The sequence below is a fragment of the Coregonus lavaretus genome, assembly GCF_964263955.1.
Source record: "Coregonus lavaretus genome assembly, contig: HAP1_SCAFFOLD_2202, whole genome shotgun sequence".
Taxonomy (NCBI): Eukaryota; Metazoa; Chordata; class Actinopteri; order Salmoniformes; family Salmonidae; genus Coregonus; species Coregonus lavaretus.
In genome coordinates, this window is record NW_028158690.1 from 67,501 (window position 1) to 85,000 (window position 17,500).

Consider the following 17,500-nt stretch of genomic DNA (forward strand, 5'->3'; position numbering starts at 1 on the left):
CGGTTGGTTAGTCTGTCATGGTAAAAGGGGATACAGCATCGGTGTAGTCCGGTTGGTTAGTCTGTCATGGTAAGGGGATACAGCATCGGTGTAGTCCGGTTGGTTAGTCTGTCATGGTAAGGGGATACAGCATCGGTGTAGTCCGGTTGGTTAGTCTGTCATGGTAAGGGGATACAGCATCGGTGTAGTCCGGTTGGTTAGTCTGTCATGGTAAAAGGGGATACAGCATCGGTGTAGTCCGGTTGGTTAGTCTGTCATGGTAAGGGGGTACAACATCGGTGTAGTCCGGTTGGTTAGTCTGTCATGGTAAGGGGATACAGCATCGGTGTAGTCCGGTTGGTTAGTCTGTCATGGTAAGGGGATACAGCATCGGTGTAGTCCGGTTGGTTAGTCTGTCATGGTAAGGGGGTACAGCATCGGTGTAGTCCGGTTGGTTAGTCTGTCATGGTAAGGGGATACAGCATCGGTGTAGTCCGGTTGGTTAGTCTGTCATGGTAAGGGGATACAGCATCGGTGTAGTCCGGTTGGTTAGTCTGTCTTGGTAAAAGGGGATACAGCATCGGTGTAGTCCGGTTGGTTAGTCTGTCATGGTAAAAGGGGATACAGCATCGGTGTAGTCCGGTTGGTTAGTCTGTCATGGTAAAAGGGGGTACAGCATCGGTGTAGTCCGGTTGGTTAGTCTGTCATGGAAAGGGGATACAGCATCGGTGTAGTCCGGTTGGTTAGTCTGTCATGGTAAAAGGGGATACAGCATCGGTGTAGTCCGGTTGGTTAGTCTGTCATGGTAAGGGGATACAGCATCGGTGTAGTCCGGTTGGTTAGTCTGTCATGGTAAAAGGGGATACAGCATCGGTGTAGTCCGGTTGGTTAGTCTGTCATGGAAAGGGGATACAGCATCGGTGTAGTCCGGTTGGTTAGTCTGTCATGGTAAGGGGATACAGCATCGGTGTAGTCCGGTTGGTTAGTCTGTCATGGTAAAAGGGGGTACAGCATCGGTGTAGTCCGGTTGGTTAGTCTGTCATGGTAAAAGGGGATACAGCATCGGTGTAGTCTGGTTGGTTAGTCTGTCATGGTAAGGGGATACAGCATCGGTGTAGTCCGGTTGGTTAGTCTGTCATGGTAAGGGGATACAGCATCGGTGTAGTCCGGTTGGTTAGTCTGTCATGGTAAGGGGATACAGCATCGGTGTAGTCCGGTTGGTTAGTCTGTCATGGTAAGGGGATACAGCATCGGTGTAGTCCGGTTGGTTAGTCTGTCATGGTAAGGGGATACAGCATCGGTGTAGTCCGGTTGGTTAGTCTGTCATGGTAAGGGGATACAGCATCGGTGTAGTCCGGTTGGTTAGTCTGTCATGGTAAGGGGGTACAGCATCGGTGTAGTCCGGTTGGTTAGTCTGTCATGGTAAGGGGATACAGCATCGGTGTAGTCCGGTTGGTTAGTCTGTCATGGTAAGGGGATACAGCATCGGTGTAGTCCGGTTGGTTAGTCTGTCTTGGTAAAAGGGGATACAGCATCGGTGTAGTCCGGTTGGTTAGTCTGTCATGGTAAAAGGGGATACAGCATCGGTGTAGTCCGGTTGGTTAGTCTGTCATGGTAAAAGGGGGTACAGCATCGGTGTAGTCCGGTTGGTTAGTCTGTCATGGAAAGGGGATACAGCATCGGTGTAGTCCGGTTGGTTAGTCTGTCATGGTAAAAGGGGATACAGCATCGGTGTAGTCCGGTTGGTTAGTGTGTCATGGTAAGGGGATACAGCATCGGTGTAGTCCGGTTGGTTAGTCTGTCATGGTAAAAGGGGATACAGCATCGGTGTAGTCCGGTTGGTCAGTCTGTCATGGAAAGGGGATACAGCATCGGTGTAGTCCGGTTGGTTAGTCTGTCATGGTAAGGGGATACAGCATCGGTGTAGTCCGGTTGGTTAGTCTGTCATGGTAAAAGGGGGTACAGCATCGGTGTAGTCCGGTTGGTTAGTCTGTCATGGTAAAAGGGGATACAGCATCGGTGTAGTCCGGTTGGTTAGTCTGTCATGGTAAGGGGATACAGCATCGGTGTAGTCCGGTTGGTTAGTCTGTCATGGTAAGGGGATACAGCATCGGTGTAGTCCGGTTGGTTAGTCTGTCATGGTAAGGGGATACAGCATCGGTGTAGTCCGGTTGGTTAGTCTGTCATGGTAAGGGGATACAGCATCGGTGTAGTCCGGTTGGTTAGTCTGTCATGGTAAGGGGATACAGCATCGGTGTAGTCCGGTTGGTTAGTCTGTCATGGTAAAAGGGGATACAGCATCGGTGTAGTCCGGTTGGTTAGTCTGTCATGGTAAAAGGGGATACAGCATCGGTGTAGTCCGGTTGGTTAGTCTGTCATGGTAAGGGGATACAGCATCGGTGTAGTCCGGTTGGTTAGTCTGTCATGGTAAGGGGATACAGCATCGGTGTAGTCCGGTTGGTTAGTCTGTCATGGTAAAAGGGGATACAGCATCGGTGTAGTCCGGTTGGTTAGTCTGTCATGGTAAAAGGGGATACAGCATCGGTGTAGTCCGGTTGGTTAGTCTGTCATGGTAAAAGGGGATACAGCATCGGTGTAGTCCGGTTGGTTAGTCTGTCATGGTAAGGGGATACAGCATCGGTGTAGTCCGGTTGGTTAGTCTGTCATGGTAAGGGGATACAGCATCGGTGTAGTCCGGTTGGTTAGTCTGTCATGGTAAAAGGGGATACAGCATCGGTGTAGTCCGGTTGGTTAGTCTGTCATGGTAAAAGGGGGTACAGCATCGGTGTAGTCCGGTTGGTTAGTCTGTCATGGTAAGGGGATACAGCATCGGTGTAGTCCGGTTGGTTAGTCTGTCATGGTAAAAGGGGATACAGCATCGGTGTAGTCCGGTTGGTTAGTCTGTCATGGTAAAAGGGGATACAGCATCGGTGTCCAGGAAAAACCTTTCATGTCTTTTTTGTACATTTACATTTATCCATAGCGATTTACAGTAGTGATTTACAGTAGTGATTTACAGTAGTGACTTACAGTAGTGACTTACAGTAGTGACTTACAGTAGTGACTCACAGTAGTGACTTACAGTAGTGATTTACAGTAGTGATTTACAGTAGTGATTTACAGTAGTGACTTACAGTAGTGACTTACAGTAGTGACTTGAAGGACCAATCAAAGTCATTAACAGCTTAAATTCCTGAAAAGTTTACTTCTGAGAGATCCAAGGTTTTTCTAGGATGAGTGGTTTTGAGGAAATGGCACCCCTATTCCCTGTATAGTACACTACTTTTGGGCCGGGCCCGGTTTCCTGATAGCGGGCCCGGTTTCCCGATAGCGGGCCCGGTTTCCCGGTACCGATGGAACTTAGGCTTATGAGTGTTTTAACGATGCATCTTTCCTACAACATTAGAAGATGTGACATTACGTTTCCCAAAAACACAACGCAGAGAGAACGGTCGCTAAGTGCGTCGTTGGATCACGTGTCGATACTGATAGGATCTGAAAGGAAGGGAGCGCTGCTCTCGGATCAGCTTTTCTCCGTTCAAATCTTTCCTTAACATTATAATTATTTCACAATTCTGATGAGGGATCAGTTCCTAGAGAGATATTACCACCTACGGGTGCAAATATTGAGGCGGCTTTTTCTAACGCTTACCCAATAAAAATTCATTGTGCAAGTTAGGCTACACATCATGAAATATTTTGAAGAGGTGATTTGAAGAGGTGACCTTCCACTGACCTTGAATAAAACGGACCACTCAACAGTATACACGTTGGCTGCAACAGTAAAATAAATAACTGACACCCTTAACACAGAGCTCCAGTCAGTTTTAGAATGGGTAACTAGCAATAGGCTGGTGCTAAATATAAAAAAAATAAACATCATTTTTGGGACAATTCACTCGCTCAACGCTAAACCTTGTTTAGTATGTACTGACACACTATATATACAATAGTATGTGGACCCCCTTCAAATGAGAGGATGCCAGGAGAACGCTACCTGCCCCAATGCATAGTGCCAACTGTAAAGTTTGGTGGAGGAGGAATAATGGTCTAGGGGCTGTTTTTCATTGTTCGGGCTAGGCCCCTTAGTTCCAGTGAAGGGAAATCTTAACGCTATAGCATACAATGACATTCTAAAACATTCTGTGGTTCCAACTTTGTGGCAACAGTTTGGGGAAGGCCCTTTCCTGTTTCAGCATGACAATGTCCCCGTGCACAAAGCGAGGTCCATACAGAAATGGTTTGTCGAGATCGGTGTTGAAGAACTTGACTGGCCTACACAGAGCCCTGACCTCAACCCCATCGAACACCTTTGGGATTAATTGGAACGCCGACTACGATCCAGGCCTAATCGCCCAACATCAGTGCCCGACCTCACTAATGCTCTTGTGGCTGAATGGAAGCAAGTCCCCGCAGCAATGTTCCAACATCTAGTGGAAAGCCTTCCCAGAAGAGTGGAGGCTGTTATAGCAGCAAAGGGGGGGGGACCAACTCCATATTAATGCCCCTGATTTTGGAATGAGATGTTTGACGAGCAGGTGTCCACATACTTTTGGTCATGTATTGTATTTAGGCAATATGTGATGTTTTAAATTTATGTAGTTCAATCCTTGACTAATAATGTTCTGTACTATTTATTAAGTCGTGTTCCATGTGGACCCCAGGAAGAGTAGCTGACGCTTTTACAGCGGCTAATGGGGATCCTGATGAATACCAAACCCAGATCCGTCCAGCGGCTAACGGGGATCCTGATGAATACCAAACCCAGATCCGTCCATCGGCTAACGGGGATCCTGATGAATACCAAAAATACCAAACCCAGATCCGTCCATCGGCTAACGGGGATCCTGATGAATACCAAACCCAGATCCGTCCATCGGCTAACGGGGATCCTGATGAATACCAAACCCAGATCCGTCCATCGGCTAACGGGGATCCTGATGAATACCAAACCCAGATCCGTCCAGCGGCTAACGGGGATCCTGATAAATACCAAACCCAGATCCGTCCATCGGCTAACGGGGATGGATACCAAATACTGAGACAAATAACAGACAGTAGTCTGTCTACAAGTAGCAAAATAGAACAGTTTATTTAACATCAAATGCATTTCAATATGATTAAAATAGGCTACTGTTTATATTTTAATGCAGTCATATCGGTTTCCATTTGAAGCATGTTTTTATACGAGCTTGTTTGTATCAATTGCAAAGACATTGGCAACTTTGTATTTGTAGTCAACTTTGTTGTTAGCGGTCACATAGATGGATAAACCATGTGATTCTATGTTTAGCGGAGAGATCTGTTTACAAAAAAAGCTTCTAATGACGTTCTTAGCTGTTCTACGAGTGGTCTGAGGCAGGCGTTAGATTACAAGCGTTTTCAAGTGAAACTGCTCAGAGATTTAACGATGCTCCTATGAAGGTTTCAATTTTTATTTTTATTTATAATTTTTATTTAACCAGGTAAGCCAGTTGAGAACAAGTTCTCATTTACAACTGTGACCTGGCCAAGATAAAGCAAAGCAGTGCGATTAAAAACAACAACACAGAGTTACATATGGGGTAAAACAAAACATAAAGTCAAAAATACAACAGAAAATATATATACAGTGTGTGCAAATGTAGTAAGTTATGGAGGTAAGGCAATAAATAGGCCATAGTGCAAAATAATTACAATTTAGTATTTAACGCTGGAGTGATAGATGTGCAGAAGATGATGTGCAAATAGAGATACGATGAATTTAGCCTTAAGATGCTTTTAAGAAACCGGGCCATATGGTCACTGGTCTAAAGTAGTGCACTACATAGGGAATAGGGTTCTGGTCTAAAGTAGTGCACTACATAGGGAATAGGGTTCTGGTCTAAAGTAGTGCACTACATAGGGAATAGGGTTCTGGTCTAAAGTAGTGCACTACATAGGGAATAGGGTTCTGGTCTAAAGTAGTGCACTACATAGGGAATAGGGTGCCCTTTGGGACTGTAGCTCCCTCATCTCAGTCTCTCTCACATTGTTCTGACATCAGTCTGTCTCACATTGATTACTAAGGTCAACTCATATCGATCAAACATCTCCAAGGGGGTCGGTGTGTGTTGTGTGTGGTGTGTGTTGTGTGTGGTGTGTGTTGTGTGGTGTGTGGTGTGTGTTGTGTGTGTTGTGTGTGGTGTGTGTTGTGTGTGGTGTGTGTTGTGTGGTGTGTGTGTGCATGAATGAGTGTGTCTGTGTCTGTCTCTGCGTGCGTACATGCGTTCGCATGAGTGTGTGTGCTTCAGGTTTCTGAGTGTGTGTGTTTCAGGTTTCTGAGTGTGTGTGTGTGTGTTTCAGGTTTCTGAGTGTGTGTGTTTCAGGTTTCTGAGTGTGTGTGTGCTTCAGGTTTCTGAGTGTGTGTGTTTCAGGTTTCTGAGTGTGTGTGTGTTTCAGGTTTCTGAGTGTGTGTGTGTTTCAGGTTTCTGAGTGTGTGTGTTTCAGGTTTCTGAGTGTGTGTATTTCAGGTTTCTGAGTGTGTGTGCTTCAGGTTTCTGAGTGTGTGTGCTTCAGGTTTCTGAGTGTGTGTGTTTCAGGTTTCTGAGTGTGTGTGCTTCAGGTTTCTGAGTGTGTGTGTTTCAGGTTTCTGAGTGTGTGTGTGTGTGCTTCAGGTTTCTGAGTGTGTGTGTTTCAGGTTTCTGAGTGTGTGTGTGTGTGTTTCAGGTTTCTGAGTGTGTGTGTTTCAGGTTTCTGAGTGTGTGTGTGCTTCAGGTTTCTGAGTGTGTGTGTTTCAGGTTTCTGAGTGTGTGTGTGTTTCAGGTTTCTGAGTGTGTGTGTGTTTCAGGTTTCTGAGTGTGTGTGTTTCAGGTTTCTGAGTGTGTGTATTTCAGGTTTCTGAGTGTGTGTGCTTCAGGTTTCTGAGTGTGTGTGCTTCAGGTTTCTGAGTGTGTGTGTTTCAGGTTTCTGAGTGTGTGTGTGTGTGCTTCAGGTTTCTGAGTGTGTGTGTTTCAGGTTTCTGAGTGTGTGTGTGTGTGTTTCAGGTTTCTGAGTGTGTGTGTTTCAGGTTTCTGAGTGTGTGTGTGCTTCAGGTTTCTGAGTGTGTGTGTTTCAGGTTTCTGAGTGTGTGTGTGTGTGTTTCAGGTTTCTGAGTGTGTGTGTTTCAGGTTTCTGAGTGTGTGTGTGCTTCAGGTTTCTGAGTGTGTGTGTTTCAGGTTTCTGAGTGTGTGTGTGTGTGTTTCAGGTTTCTGAGTGTGTGTGTTTCAGGTTTCTGAGTGTGTGTGTGCTTCAGGTTTCTGAGTGTGTGTGTTTCAGGTTTCTGAGTGTGTGTGTGTTTCAGGTTTCTGAGTGTGTGTGTGTTTCAGGTTTCTGAGTGTGTGTGTTTCAGGTTTCTGAGTGTGTGTATTTCAGGTTTCTGAGTGTGTGTGCTTCAGGTTTCTGAGTGTGTGTGCTTCAGGTTTCTGAGTGTGTGTGTTTCAGGTTTCTGAGTGTGTGTGCTTCAGGTTTCTGAGTGTGTGTGTTTCAGGTTTCTGAGTGTGTGTGTGTGTGCTTCAGGTTTCTGAGTGTGTGTGTTTCAGGTTTCTGAGTGTGTGTGTGTGTGTTTCAGGTTTCTGAGTGTGTGTGTTTCAGGTTTCTGAGTGTGTGTGTGCTTCAGGTTTCTGAGTGTGTGTGTTTCAGGTTTCTGAGTGTGTGTGTGTTTCAGGTTTCTGAGTGTGTGTGTGTTTCAGGTTTCTGAGTGTGTGTGTTTCAGGTTTCTGAGTGTGTGTATTTCAGGTTTCTGAGTGTGTGTGCTTCAGGTTTCTGAGTGTGTGTGCTTCAGGTTTCTGAGTGTGTGTGTTTCAGGTTTCTGAGTGTGTGTGTGTGTGCTTCAGGTTTCTGAGTGTGTGTGTTTCAGGTTTCTGAGTGTGTGTGTGTGTGTTTCAGGTTTCTGAGTGTGTGTGTTTCAGGTTTCTGAGTGTGTGTGTGCTTCAGGTTTCTGAGTGTGTGTGTTTCAGGTTTCTGAGTGTGTGTGTGTGTTTCAGGTTTCTGAGTGTGTGTGTGTTTCAGGTTTCTGAGTGTGTGTGTTTCAGGTTTCTGAGTGTGTGTATTTCAGGTTTCTGAGTGTGTGTGTGTTTCAGGTTTCTGAGTGTGTGTGTGCTTCAGGTTTCTGAGTGTGTGTGTGTGTGCTTCAGGTTTCTGAGTGTGTGTGTTTCAGGTTTCTGAGTGTGTGTGTTTCAGGTTTCTGAGTGTGTGTGTTTCAGGTTTCTGAGTGTGTGTGTTTCAGGTTTCTGTGTGTGTGTGTTTCAGGTTTCTGAGTGTGTGTGTTTCAGGTTTCTGAGTGTGTGTGTTTCAGGTTTCTGAGTGTGTGTGCTTCAGGTTTCTGAGTGTGTGTGTTTCAGGTTTCTGAGTGTGTGTGTTTCAGGTTTCTGAGTGTGTGTGCTTCAGGTTTCTGAGTGTGTGTGCTTCAGGTTTCTGAGTGTGTGTGTTTCAGGTTTCTGAGTGTGTGTGCTTCAGGTTTCTGAGTGTGTGTGTTTCGGTTTCTGAGTGTGTGTGTGTGTGTGTTTCAGTTATCTGACTGTGTGTGTTTCAGGTTTCTGAGTGTGTGTGCTTCAGGTTTCTGAGTGTGTGTGTTTCAGGTTTCTGAGTGTGTGTGCTTCAGGTTTCTGAGTGTGTGTGCTTCAGGTTTCTGAGTGTGTGTGTTTCAGGTTTCTGAGTGTGTGTGCTTCAGGTTTCTGAGTCTGTGTTTCAGGTTTCTGAGTGTGTGTGTTTCAGGTTTCTGAGTGTGTGTGTTTCAGGTTTCTGAGTGTGTGTGTGTGTGTGTGTGTGTGTGTGTTTCAGGTATCTGAGTGTGTGTGTTTCAGGTTTCTGAGTGTGTGTGTTTCAGGTTTCTGAGTGTGTGTGTTTCAGGTTTCTGAGTGTGTGTGTTTCAGATTTCTGAGTGTGTGTGTGTGTGTGTGTGTGTGTGTGTGTGTGTTTCAGGTATCTGAGTGTGTGTGTTTCAGGTTTCTGAGTGTGTGTGCTTCAGGTTTCTGAGTGTGTGTGTTTCAGGTTTCTGAGTGTGTGTGCTTCAGGTTTCTGAGTGTGTGTTTCAGGTTTCTGAGTGTGTGTGTGTGTGTGTTTCAGTTATCTGACTGTGTGTGTTTCAGGTTTCTGAGTGTGTGTGCTTCAGGTTTCTGAGTGTGTGTGTTTCAGGTTTCTGAGTGTGTGTGTTTCAGGTTTCTGAGTGTGTGTGCTTCAGGTTTCTGAGTGTGTGTGTTTCAGGTTTCTGAGTGTGTGTGTTTCAGGTTTCTGAGTGTGTGTGCTTCAGGTTTCTGAGTGTGTGTGTTTCAGGTTTCTGAGTGTGTGTGTTTCAGGTTTCTGAGTGTGTGTGTTTCAGGTTTCTAAGTGTGTGTGTTTCAGATTTCTGAGTGTGTGTGTGTGTGTGTGTGTGTGTGTTTCAGGTATCTGAGTGTGTGTGTTTCAGGTTTCTGAGTGTGTGTGCTTCAGGTTTCTGAGTGTGTGTGTTTCAGGTTTCTGAGTGTGTGTGTTTCAGGTTTCTGAGTGTGTGTGTGTGTTTCAGGTTTCTGAGTGTGTGTGTTTCAGGTTTCTGAGTGTGTGTGTTTCAGGTTTCTGAGTGTGTGTGTTTCAGGTTTCTGAGTGTGTGTGCTTCAGGTTTCTGAGTGTGTGTGTTTCAGGTTTCTGAGTGTGTGTGTTTCAGGTTTCTGAGTGTGTGTGTTTCAGGTTTCTGAGTGTGTGTGTTTCAGGTTTCTGAGTGTGTGTGTTTCAGGTTTCTGAGTGTGTGTGTTTCAGGTTTCTGAGTGTGTGTGTTTCAGGTTTCTGAGTGTGTGTGTGTGTTTCAGGTTTCTGAGTGTGTGTGTTTCAGGTTTCTGAGTGTGTGTGTTTTGTGTGTTTTGTGGTTCTACAGTTGGAGAACCTGATGTACTACACAGAGAACAATCACAACAAAGTGGTTCTGCGGGATTTCTACCTGTCCAAGTTTGAGAACGGTTCCATCACAGAACCCTGTGGAACACCGGAGTACCTGGGTAGGGTGCTTCTCTCTCCCCCTCTCTCTGTTCTCCCCCCTCTCTCTACTCTCCTTCCTCTCTCTACTCTCCTTCCTCTCTCTGCTCTCCCCCCTCTCTCTGCTCTCCCCCCTCTCTCTACTCTCCTTCCTCTCTCTACTCTCCTTCCTCTCTCTGCTCTCCCCCCTCTCTCTGCTCTCCCCCCTCTCTCTACTCTCCCTCCTCTCTCTGGTCTCCCTCCTCTCTCTGCTCTCCCCCCTCTCTCTCTCCACCCTCTCTCTGCTCTCCCCCTCTCTCTCTCCTCCCCCTCTCTCCACCTCTCTCGTCCTCTCTCCATCTCCCTCTGTCAATCTCACGCCTCTCCCTCTCCTCCTCTCTCCATCTCCTCCTCTCTCCATCTCTCTCTCTCTCCCCTCTTCCCTTTGACTCCTTGCCTTCGGTCCGTTCATCAGGAGGTCTTTGAGATCTGTCAGGGCTACATGCTGTACTCAGCCTCCTCCTCCTCCTCTCCTCCTCCTCCTCTCCTCCTCCTCCCCTCCTCCTCCTCTCCTCCTCCCCTCCTCCTCCTCTCCTCCTCCTCTCCTCATCCTCTCCTCCTCCTCCTCCTCCTCCTCCTCCTCCTCTCCTCCTCCTCCTCTCCTCCTCCTATCCTCTCCTCCTCTCCTCCTCCTCCCCTCCTCCTCCTCTCCTCCTCTCCTCCTCTCCTCCTCCTCTCCTCCTCCTCCTCCCCTCCTCCCCTCCTCCTCCTCTCCTCCTCCTCTCCTCCTCCCCTCCTCCTCCTCTCCTCCTCCTCTCCTCTCCTCCTCTCCTCCTCCTCTCCTCCTCCTCCTCTCCTCCTCTCCTCCTCCTCTCCTCCTCCACTCCTCCTCCTCTCCTCCTCCTCCTCCTCCTCCTCTCCTCCTCCTCCCCTCCTCCTCCTCCTCCTCCACTCCTCCTCCTCTCCTCCTCCTCTCCACCTCCTCTCCTCCTCTCCCCCTCCCCTCCTCCTCCTCTCCTCCTCCCCTCCTCCTCCTCCTCCTCCTCCTCTCCTCCTCCTCTCCTCCTCCTCTCCTCCTCCAGTCCTTTATCTACAGTAAAGGGCAGCTCAGTCATTCACACCAGGGAGTAATTACATCAAAATGAAACAGATAAATAAGGAGAGATGGAGCGAGGGATGGAGCGAGGGATGGAGGGAGGGAAATAAATGAACTGAACTGAAATAAGGGATGGGTAAGAGGAAATAAAAGACAGGACAGATGGAGGAGAGAGTGAGGCAAGGCAGAGCAATGAGAGATAAGGGGATGGAGAAGGAGGAAGCAGATGGAGGAGAGAGTGAGGCAAGGCAGAGCAATGAGAGATAAGGGGATGGAGAAGGAGGAAGCAGATGGAGGAGAGAGTGAGGCAAGGCAGAGCAATGAGAGATAAGGGGATGGAGAAGGAGGAAGGAGGATGGAGGAGAGAGTGAGGCAAGGCAGAGCAATGAGAGATAAGGGGATGGAGAAGGAGGAAGCAGATGGAGGAGAGAGTGAGGCAAGGCAGAGCAATGAGAGATAAGGGGATGGAGAAGGAGGAAGGAGGATGGAGGAGAGAGTGAGGCAAGGCAGAGCAATGAGAGATAAGGGGATGGAGAAGGAGGAAGCAGATGGAGGAGAGAGTGAGGCAAGGCAGAGCAATGAGAGATAAGGGGATGGAGAAGGAGGAAGCAGATGGAGGAGAGAGTGAGGCAAGGCAGAGCAATGAGAGATAAGGGGATGGAGAAGGAGGAAGCAGATGGAGGAGAGAGTGAGGCAAGGCAGAGCAATGAGAGATAAGGGGATGGAGAAGGAGGAAGCAGATGGAGGAGAGAGTGAGGCAAGGCAGAGCAATGAGAGATAAGGGGATGGAGAAGGAGGAAGCAGATGGAGGAGAGAGTGAGGCAAGGCAGAGCAATGAGAGATAAGGGGATGGAGAAGGAGGAAGCAGATGGAGGAGAGAGTGAGGCAAGGCAGAGCAATGAGAGATAAGGGGATGGAAAAGGAGGAAGGAGGATGCAGACTGATTCAGACTGATTCATCTAGCTGATGATTAATGAAGCAAGTTTACTGTCATCTCTCAGTCTTTCGGCCCTCACTATCACCCCTTAACCTTCTCTCTCTCCCCCCTCAGTTTTCCATCTCCCTCTCCTTAACCTTCTCTCCCCCCTTAACCTTCTCTCTCTCCCCCCTCAACTTTCCATCTCCCTCTCCTTAACCTTCTCTCCCCCCTTAACCTTCTCTCCCCCCTTAACCTTCTCTCTCTCCCCCCTCAACTTTCCATCTCCCTCTCCTTAACCTTCTCTCCCCCCTTAACCTTCTCTCCCCCCTTAATCTTCTCTCTCTCCCCCCTCAGCTTTCCATCTCCCTCTCCTTAACCTTCTCTCCCCCCTTAACCTTCTCTCTCTCCCCCCTCAACTTTCCATCTCCCTCTCCTTAACCTTCTCTCCCCCCTTAACCTTCTCTCCCCCCTTAACCTTCTCTCTCCCCCCCTCAACTTTCCATCTCCCTCTCCTTAACTTTCTCTCTCTCTACCTCACTCTCTCTCTCTCTCTCTCTGTCAGCTCCAGAGGTTGTGGCCAGACATCGTTACGGTCGACCAGTGGACTGTTGGGCAGTAGGGGTCATCATGTACATACTGTGAGTGTTCATAGACGAGTTATAACATGTATATAACACTATGCTACTGTTATAACATGTATATAACACTATGCTACTGTTATAACATGTATATAACACTATGCTACTGTTATAACATGTATATAACACTATGCTACTGTTATAACATGTATATAACACTATGCTACTGTTATAACATGTATATAACACTATGCTACTGTTATAACATGTATATAACACTATGCTACTGTTATAACATGTATATAACACTATGCTACTGTTATAACATGTATATAACACTATGCTACTGTTATAACATGTATATAACACTATGCTACTGTTATAACATGTATATAACACTATGCTACTGTTATAACATGTATATAACACTATGCTACTGTTATAACATGTATATAACACTATGCTACTGTCCCGAACTCATCTATGACTAGATAACAGTGGTCAGATTTAATTGTTTAATTCATGCGTTACCAGCAGTTCCTACATATCTAAATATCTAATCAATAACATCTGTTGCAGCAGCTGGTTTGATTACTAATCTAAAATGTGTATTACTAAAATGTAAAATGTAAACGACTTCTAGGAGGTTGAGGTCTGGTCCTGCGGACATTGGATTACAAACTTTCTCTCTGTAAGTCGCTTTGGATAAAAGCGTCTGCTAAATGGCATATATATATATATATTATGCTTTAGTCTGTCAGGGAATCCTCCGTTCTACGACGAGACAGAAGAAGAGAACACAGACCTTCACAACCGGATCATCTTCTGTCGTATCGTAGCCGGGGAGTTTGAGTTTGATGCTCCTTACTGGGACTACATCTCTGTTCCAGGTACACAACACACACACACACACACACACACACACACACACACACACACACACACCTGTTCCAGGTACACAACTGAAGAACACGTTACTGTTGCACTTAACTTGTCCTTCTGCACCTGTCTTTTCTAGCTGATTTCCCTGATAGCTGCTTTATTGAGGAAGGTTTATGCCTCCTATGACCGACTGTGGTCTGTGGTCTGTGGTCTGTGGTCTGTGGTCTGTGGTCTGTGGTCTGTGGTTGTCTTAGCTACTCTTGTGACTTTTGGCTCATTTATATTTAAGATAATTTACTGATTAATTATTGGAATAATTAATTGATCTGATTTCTTTGATCAATTTGGTTATCTTATCCAAGTGAATATGAGATCCTATATCAACAATATCTTATCCAAGTGAATATGAGATCCTATATCAACAATATCTTATCCAAGTGAATATGAGATCCTATATCAACTATATATTATCCAAGTGAATATGAGATCCTATATCAACAATATCTTATCCAAGTGAATATGAGATCCTGTATCAACAATATCTTATCCAAGTTAATATGAGATCCTATATCAACAATATCTTATCCAAGTGAATATGAGATCCTATATCAACAATATCTTATCCAAGTGAATATGAGATCCTATATCAACTATATCTTATCCAAGTGAATATGAGATCCTATATCAACTATATCTTATCCAAGTGAATATGAGATTCTATATCAACAATATCTTATCCAAGTGAATATGAGATCCTATATCAACTATATCTTATCCAAGTGAATATGAGATCCTATATCAACAATATCTTATCCAAGTGAATATGAGATCCTATATCAACAATATCTTATCCAAGTGAATATGAGATCCTATATCAACAATATTCTGAATCAACAGTTTCTATGTTCTCATTCTGAAATGTCAACAAGCTTCGAAACCTCAAGAACCCAATCACAAATGAACTCAGTGCCACAAGTAATTAATTCAAGGTTTTATTTACTAGACTAAATAAATGAGGTAGTTAACAGATACAACATTAAGGCAGAATAAAGCAGGATACAACACAGTTATTCAGGTGAGAATCTCCACAGGTCCCGTGTAGCTCAGTTGGTAGAGCATGGCGCTTGCAACGCCAGGGTTGTGGGTTCGATTCCCACGGGGGGCCAGTATGAAAAATGTACGCACTCACTAACTGTAAGTCGCTCTGGATAAGAGCATCTGCTAAATGACTGAAATGTGCATACTTAGCTAGTACATTCACCAGACTTTTGACGATGATATGGTCTTATTAATTGAGAGAGAACATGTGACAGGGCTACATCATCCTTCATAACCGTGAAATTATAGAGCACTTTACCAACCAGGAATAGACAATGGTCTAGGCCAGGGTTCTTCAATTCCGGTCCTGGAGGGCCGAAACACTTCTGTTTTTTATTTCTACCTGGTAGTTAATTGCACTCACCTGGTGTCCCTGGTCTGAATTAGCCCCTGATTAGAAGGAGAGGATGAAAAACAGAGGTGTTTCGGCCCTCCGGGACCAGAATTGAAGAACCCTGGTCTAGGATATCAGTTAGCGTCCGAATGTGGACACTCCGAATTAGACCTGCCATCTTACAATTGCTCAATGAATTCCACCATGTCACACACACACAACGCCGACTTCATAGGAGATGGATAATGTAACATGGCAAATTACTTCCATGTTGTTGGTGCCACTCGGTGGGATTCCGTCAGGATGGGATGAGTGGTTGGAGGACGGTTGTCCCAGTCTCTCTCTCTCACCAGTGGAGTGGAGGCCAGCAGGTCGGAGTAGGTCACAGCCAAAGGTGCGATACCCACTTCTCTCTCTCTCTCTCAGTCCTCAGTAAAGTCTATTAGAGTTGCTTCCATGCAGTGAATTCTTCCTGTAATCCCAGCCGGGATGGATTGTGAACTCAGTCAGTCAATCTCGAGGGGAAACAGTGTGTTCGCAGGATCCCCTCCGGGATCTTTGCTTCCGTCTGAGTAGGATAGGAAAAAGTCGATCGGTGTTTGGTCTCCAAGGAGATGGGACCATTCGTTCAACTGGCGTGGCCTCGCCTCGAAGAAACTTGATCTCCCCGTCTGTTAGCAAGTAATGTAGTTTGTAGGGCTCTAGTAGACTTGACAGTGTGGCACGGGAAAGCCCCTGTTGATTCACGGGAAAGCCCCGTTGATTCACGGGAAAGCCCCTGTTGATTCACGGGAAAGCCCCGTTGATTCACGGGAAAGCCCCTGTTGATTCACTGGAAAGCCCCTGTTGATTCACGGGAAAGCCCCTGTTGATTCACGGGAAAGCCCTGTTGATTCAGAGAACCCCGCAAATTAATGTTCATATGAGATAAACCTGAGACTTACTCATATAAGTGTTCACAGATTTTCCCACTGCACAAAACACAGTTTCACAATCAATAGGATAAAATACCTGTACCTGTGGGTACCAAACACACCAATCCATACATTATGTTACAGCAAAATACCCATTATACATATTATATGACATTGGAGGATCAGAAGAGAAATGCCACATTATGTTTCAAGTTACAGTATATCAACATGTCACGGGTTTTTCAGTTTAATACAGTGATAAGAAACTTGTTTAATATGTTCTGGTGCTATTGGCACCATTTTCTCTTTGTTACGAAGAGTGGGAAGAAAAGGATCTTTCTGAAAAAGTCTGACTGGTCATTTCCCCAGTAACCCTGATCACTAGACGGTCTGGTTTCTGTCTGCCCCCCTCAGGGCTGTTCAGAGTCGTAAACGGGTCGTTTATTTGTCTTGTGATAGCTTGAAAGGGGAGGGGGACCTCAATGACAGAACTGTAAATCTTGGCCTGGAATGTGGTTCTCTGGGGATATCTGTTCTCCACCCCCCTTGTGGGCTCTCGTTACAACACTACTTTAGTTAATGACTGTTAGTACTCTGGATTAGATGAGTGTCTGGATTAATCAGTGGTTCCCAAACTATGGGGCGTTTCCCCCAGGGGGGTCACGAGGGGTCGGCAAGGGGCAATTTCGTCATTGCATACCTTAGATAGCTATTTATAACTTGTCAGAAATGTCCAGATCAACTAGCCCATGTCAGCTAACGTTTTTATAGCTAGGTTTTTTAGCCCATAGATTTTGTTTGAGTCACTCAAATATCACATGAATACACATTAGACATGGCAAAATGTATAGAATTACAAGAAAATTAGCTTTAAAACTGCAAAATCTTCTCTGCACCCCGTGACAAAATGTGTAGAACTGCAGGAAATAAGCTTTAAACCGGCAACATATTCTCTCCGCCAACAAGAGGGGTGTTCCTCCATGCTGGAAGGGGGCCTGAGAACCACTGAAGTAGAGGTCTGTGGTAAAGTAGAGTTCTGTGGTAAAGTAGAGGTCTGTGGTAATGTAGAGGTCTGTGGTAATGTAGAGGTCTGTGGTAATGTAGAGGTCTGTGGTAATGTAGAGGTCTGTGGTAATGTAGAGGTCTGTGGTAATGTAGAGGTCTGTGGTAAAGTAGAGGTCTGTGGTAATGTAGAGGTCTGTGGTAATGTAGAGGTCTGTGGTAATGTAGAGGTCTGTGGTAATGTAGAGGTCTGTGGTAAAGTAGAGGTCTGTGGTAATGTAGAGGTCTGTGGTAATGTAGAGGTCTGTGGTAATGTAGAGGTCTGTGGTAATGTAGAGGTCTGTGGTAAAGTAGAGGTCTGTGGTAAAGTAGAGGTCTGTGGTAATGTAGAGGTCTGTGGTAATGTAGAGGTCTGTGGTAATGTAGAGGTCTGTGGTAATGTAGAGGTCTGTGGTAATGTAGAGGTCTGTGGTAAAGTAGACGTCTGTGGTAAATAAACCCTGTTCTAAATGTTCAAATGTAAATGTAGAGACAGCCACTAGAGGGGGGTAATGCTCTACTGCAGGTACACAATAACTTACTGTCTTTACATCTCTCTTCTCTATCTTCTCTCTCCGTCTCTCTCTTCTCTCTCCCCCTCTTTTCTCTCTCCCCTCTCTCTGTCTCTCCCCCTCTCTTCTCTCTCTCTCTTCTCTCTCCCTCTCCGTCTCTCTCCCCTCTCTCTTCTCTCTCCCCCTCTCTTCTCTCTCCCTCTCCGTCTCTCTCCCTCTCCCTCTC

At 45.9% G+C, this 17,500-nt stretch overlaps 1 protein-coding gene across 1 annotated transcript in view; it reads left to right on the forward strand.

Moving 5' to 3' along the window:
• Positions 1–17,500, forward strand: part of LOC311123682 (caM kinase-like vesicle-associated protein) — a gene marked incomplete at its 3' end in the record, with an annotated part of 50,952 nt that overhangs the window by 32,219 nt on the left and 1,233 nt on the right. The window contains exons 5-7 of the mRNA XM_084197927.1: positions 9,824–9,944; positions 12,478–12,553; positions 13,247–13,383. Coding sequence (XP_084054053.1) covers positions 9,824–9,944; positions 12,478–12,553; positions 13,247–13,383 — 334 coding nt within the window. The remainder of the gene's footprint in view (positions 1–9,823; positions 9,945–12,477; positions 12,554–13,246; positions 13,384–17,500) is intronic.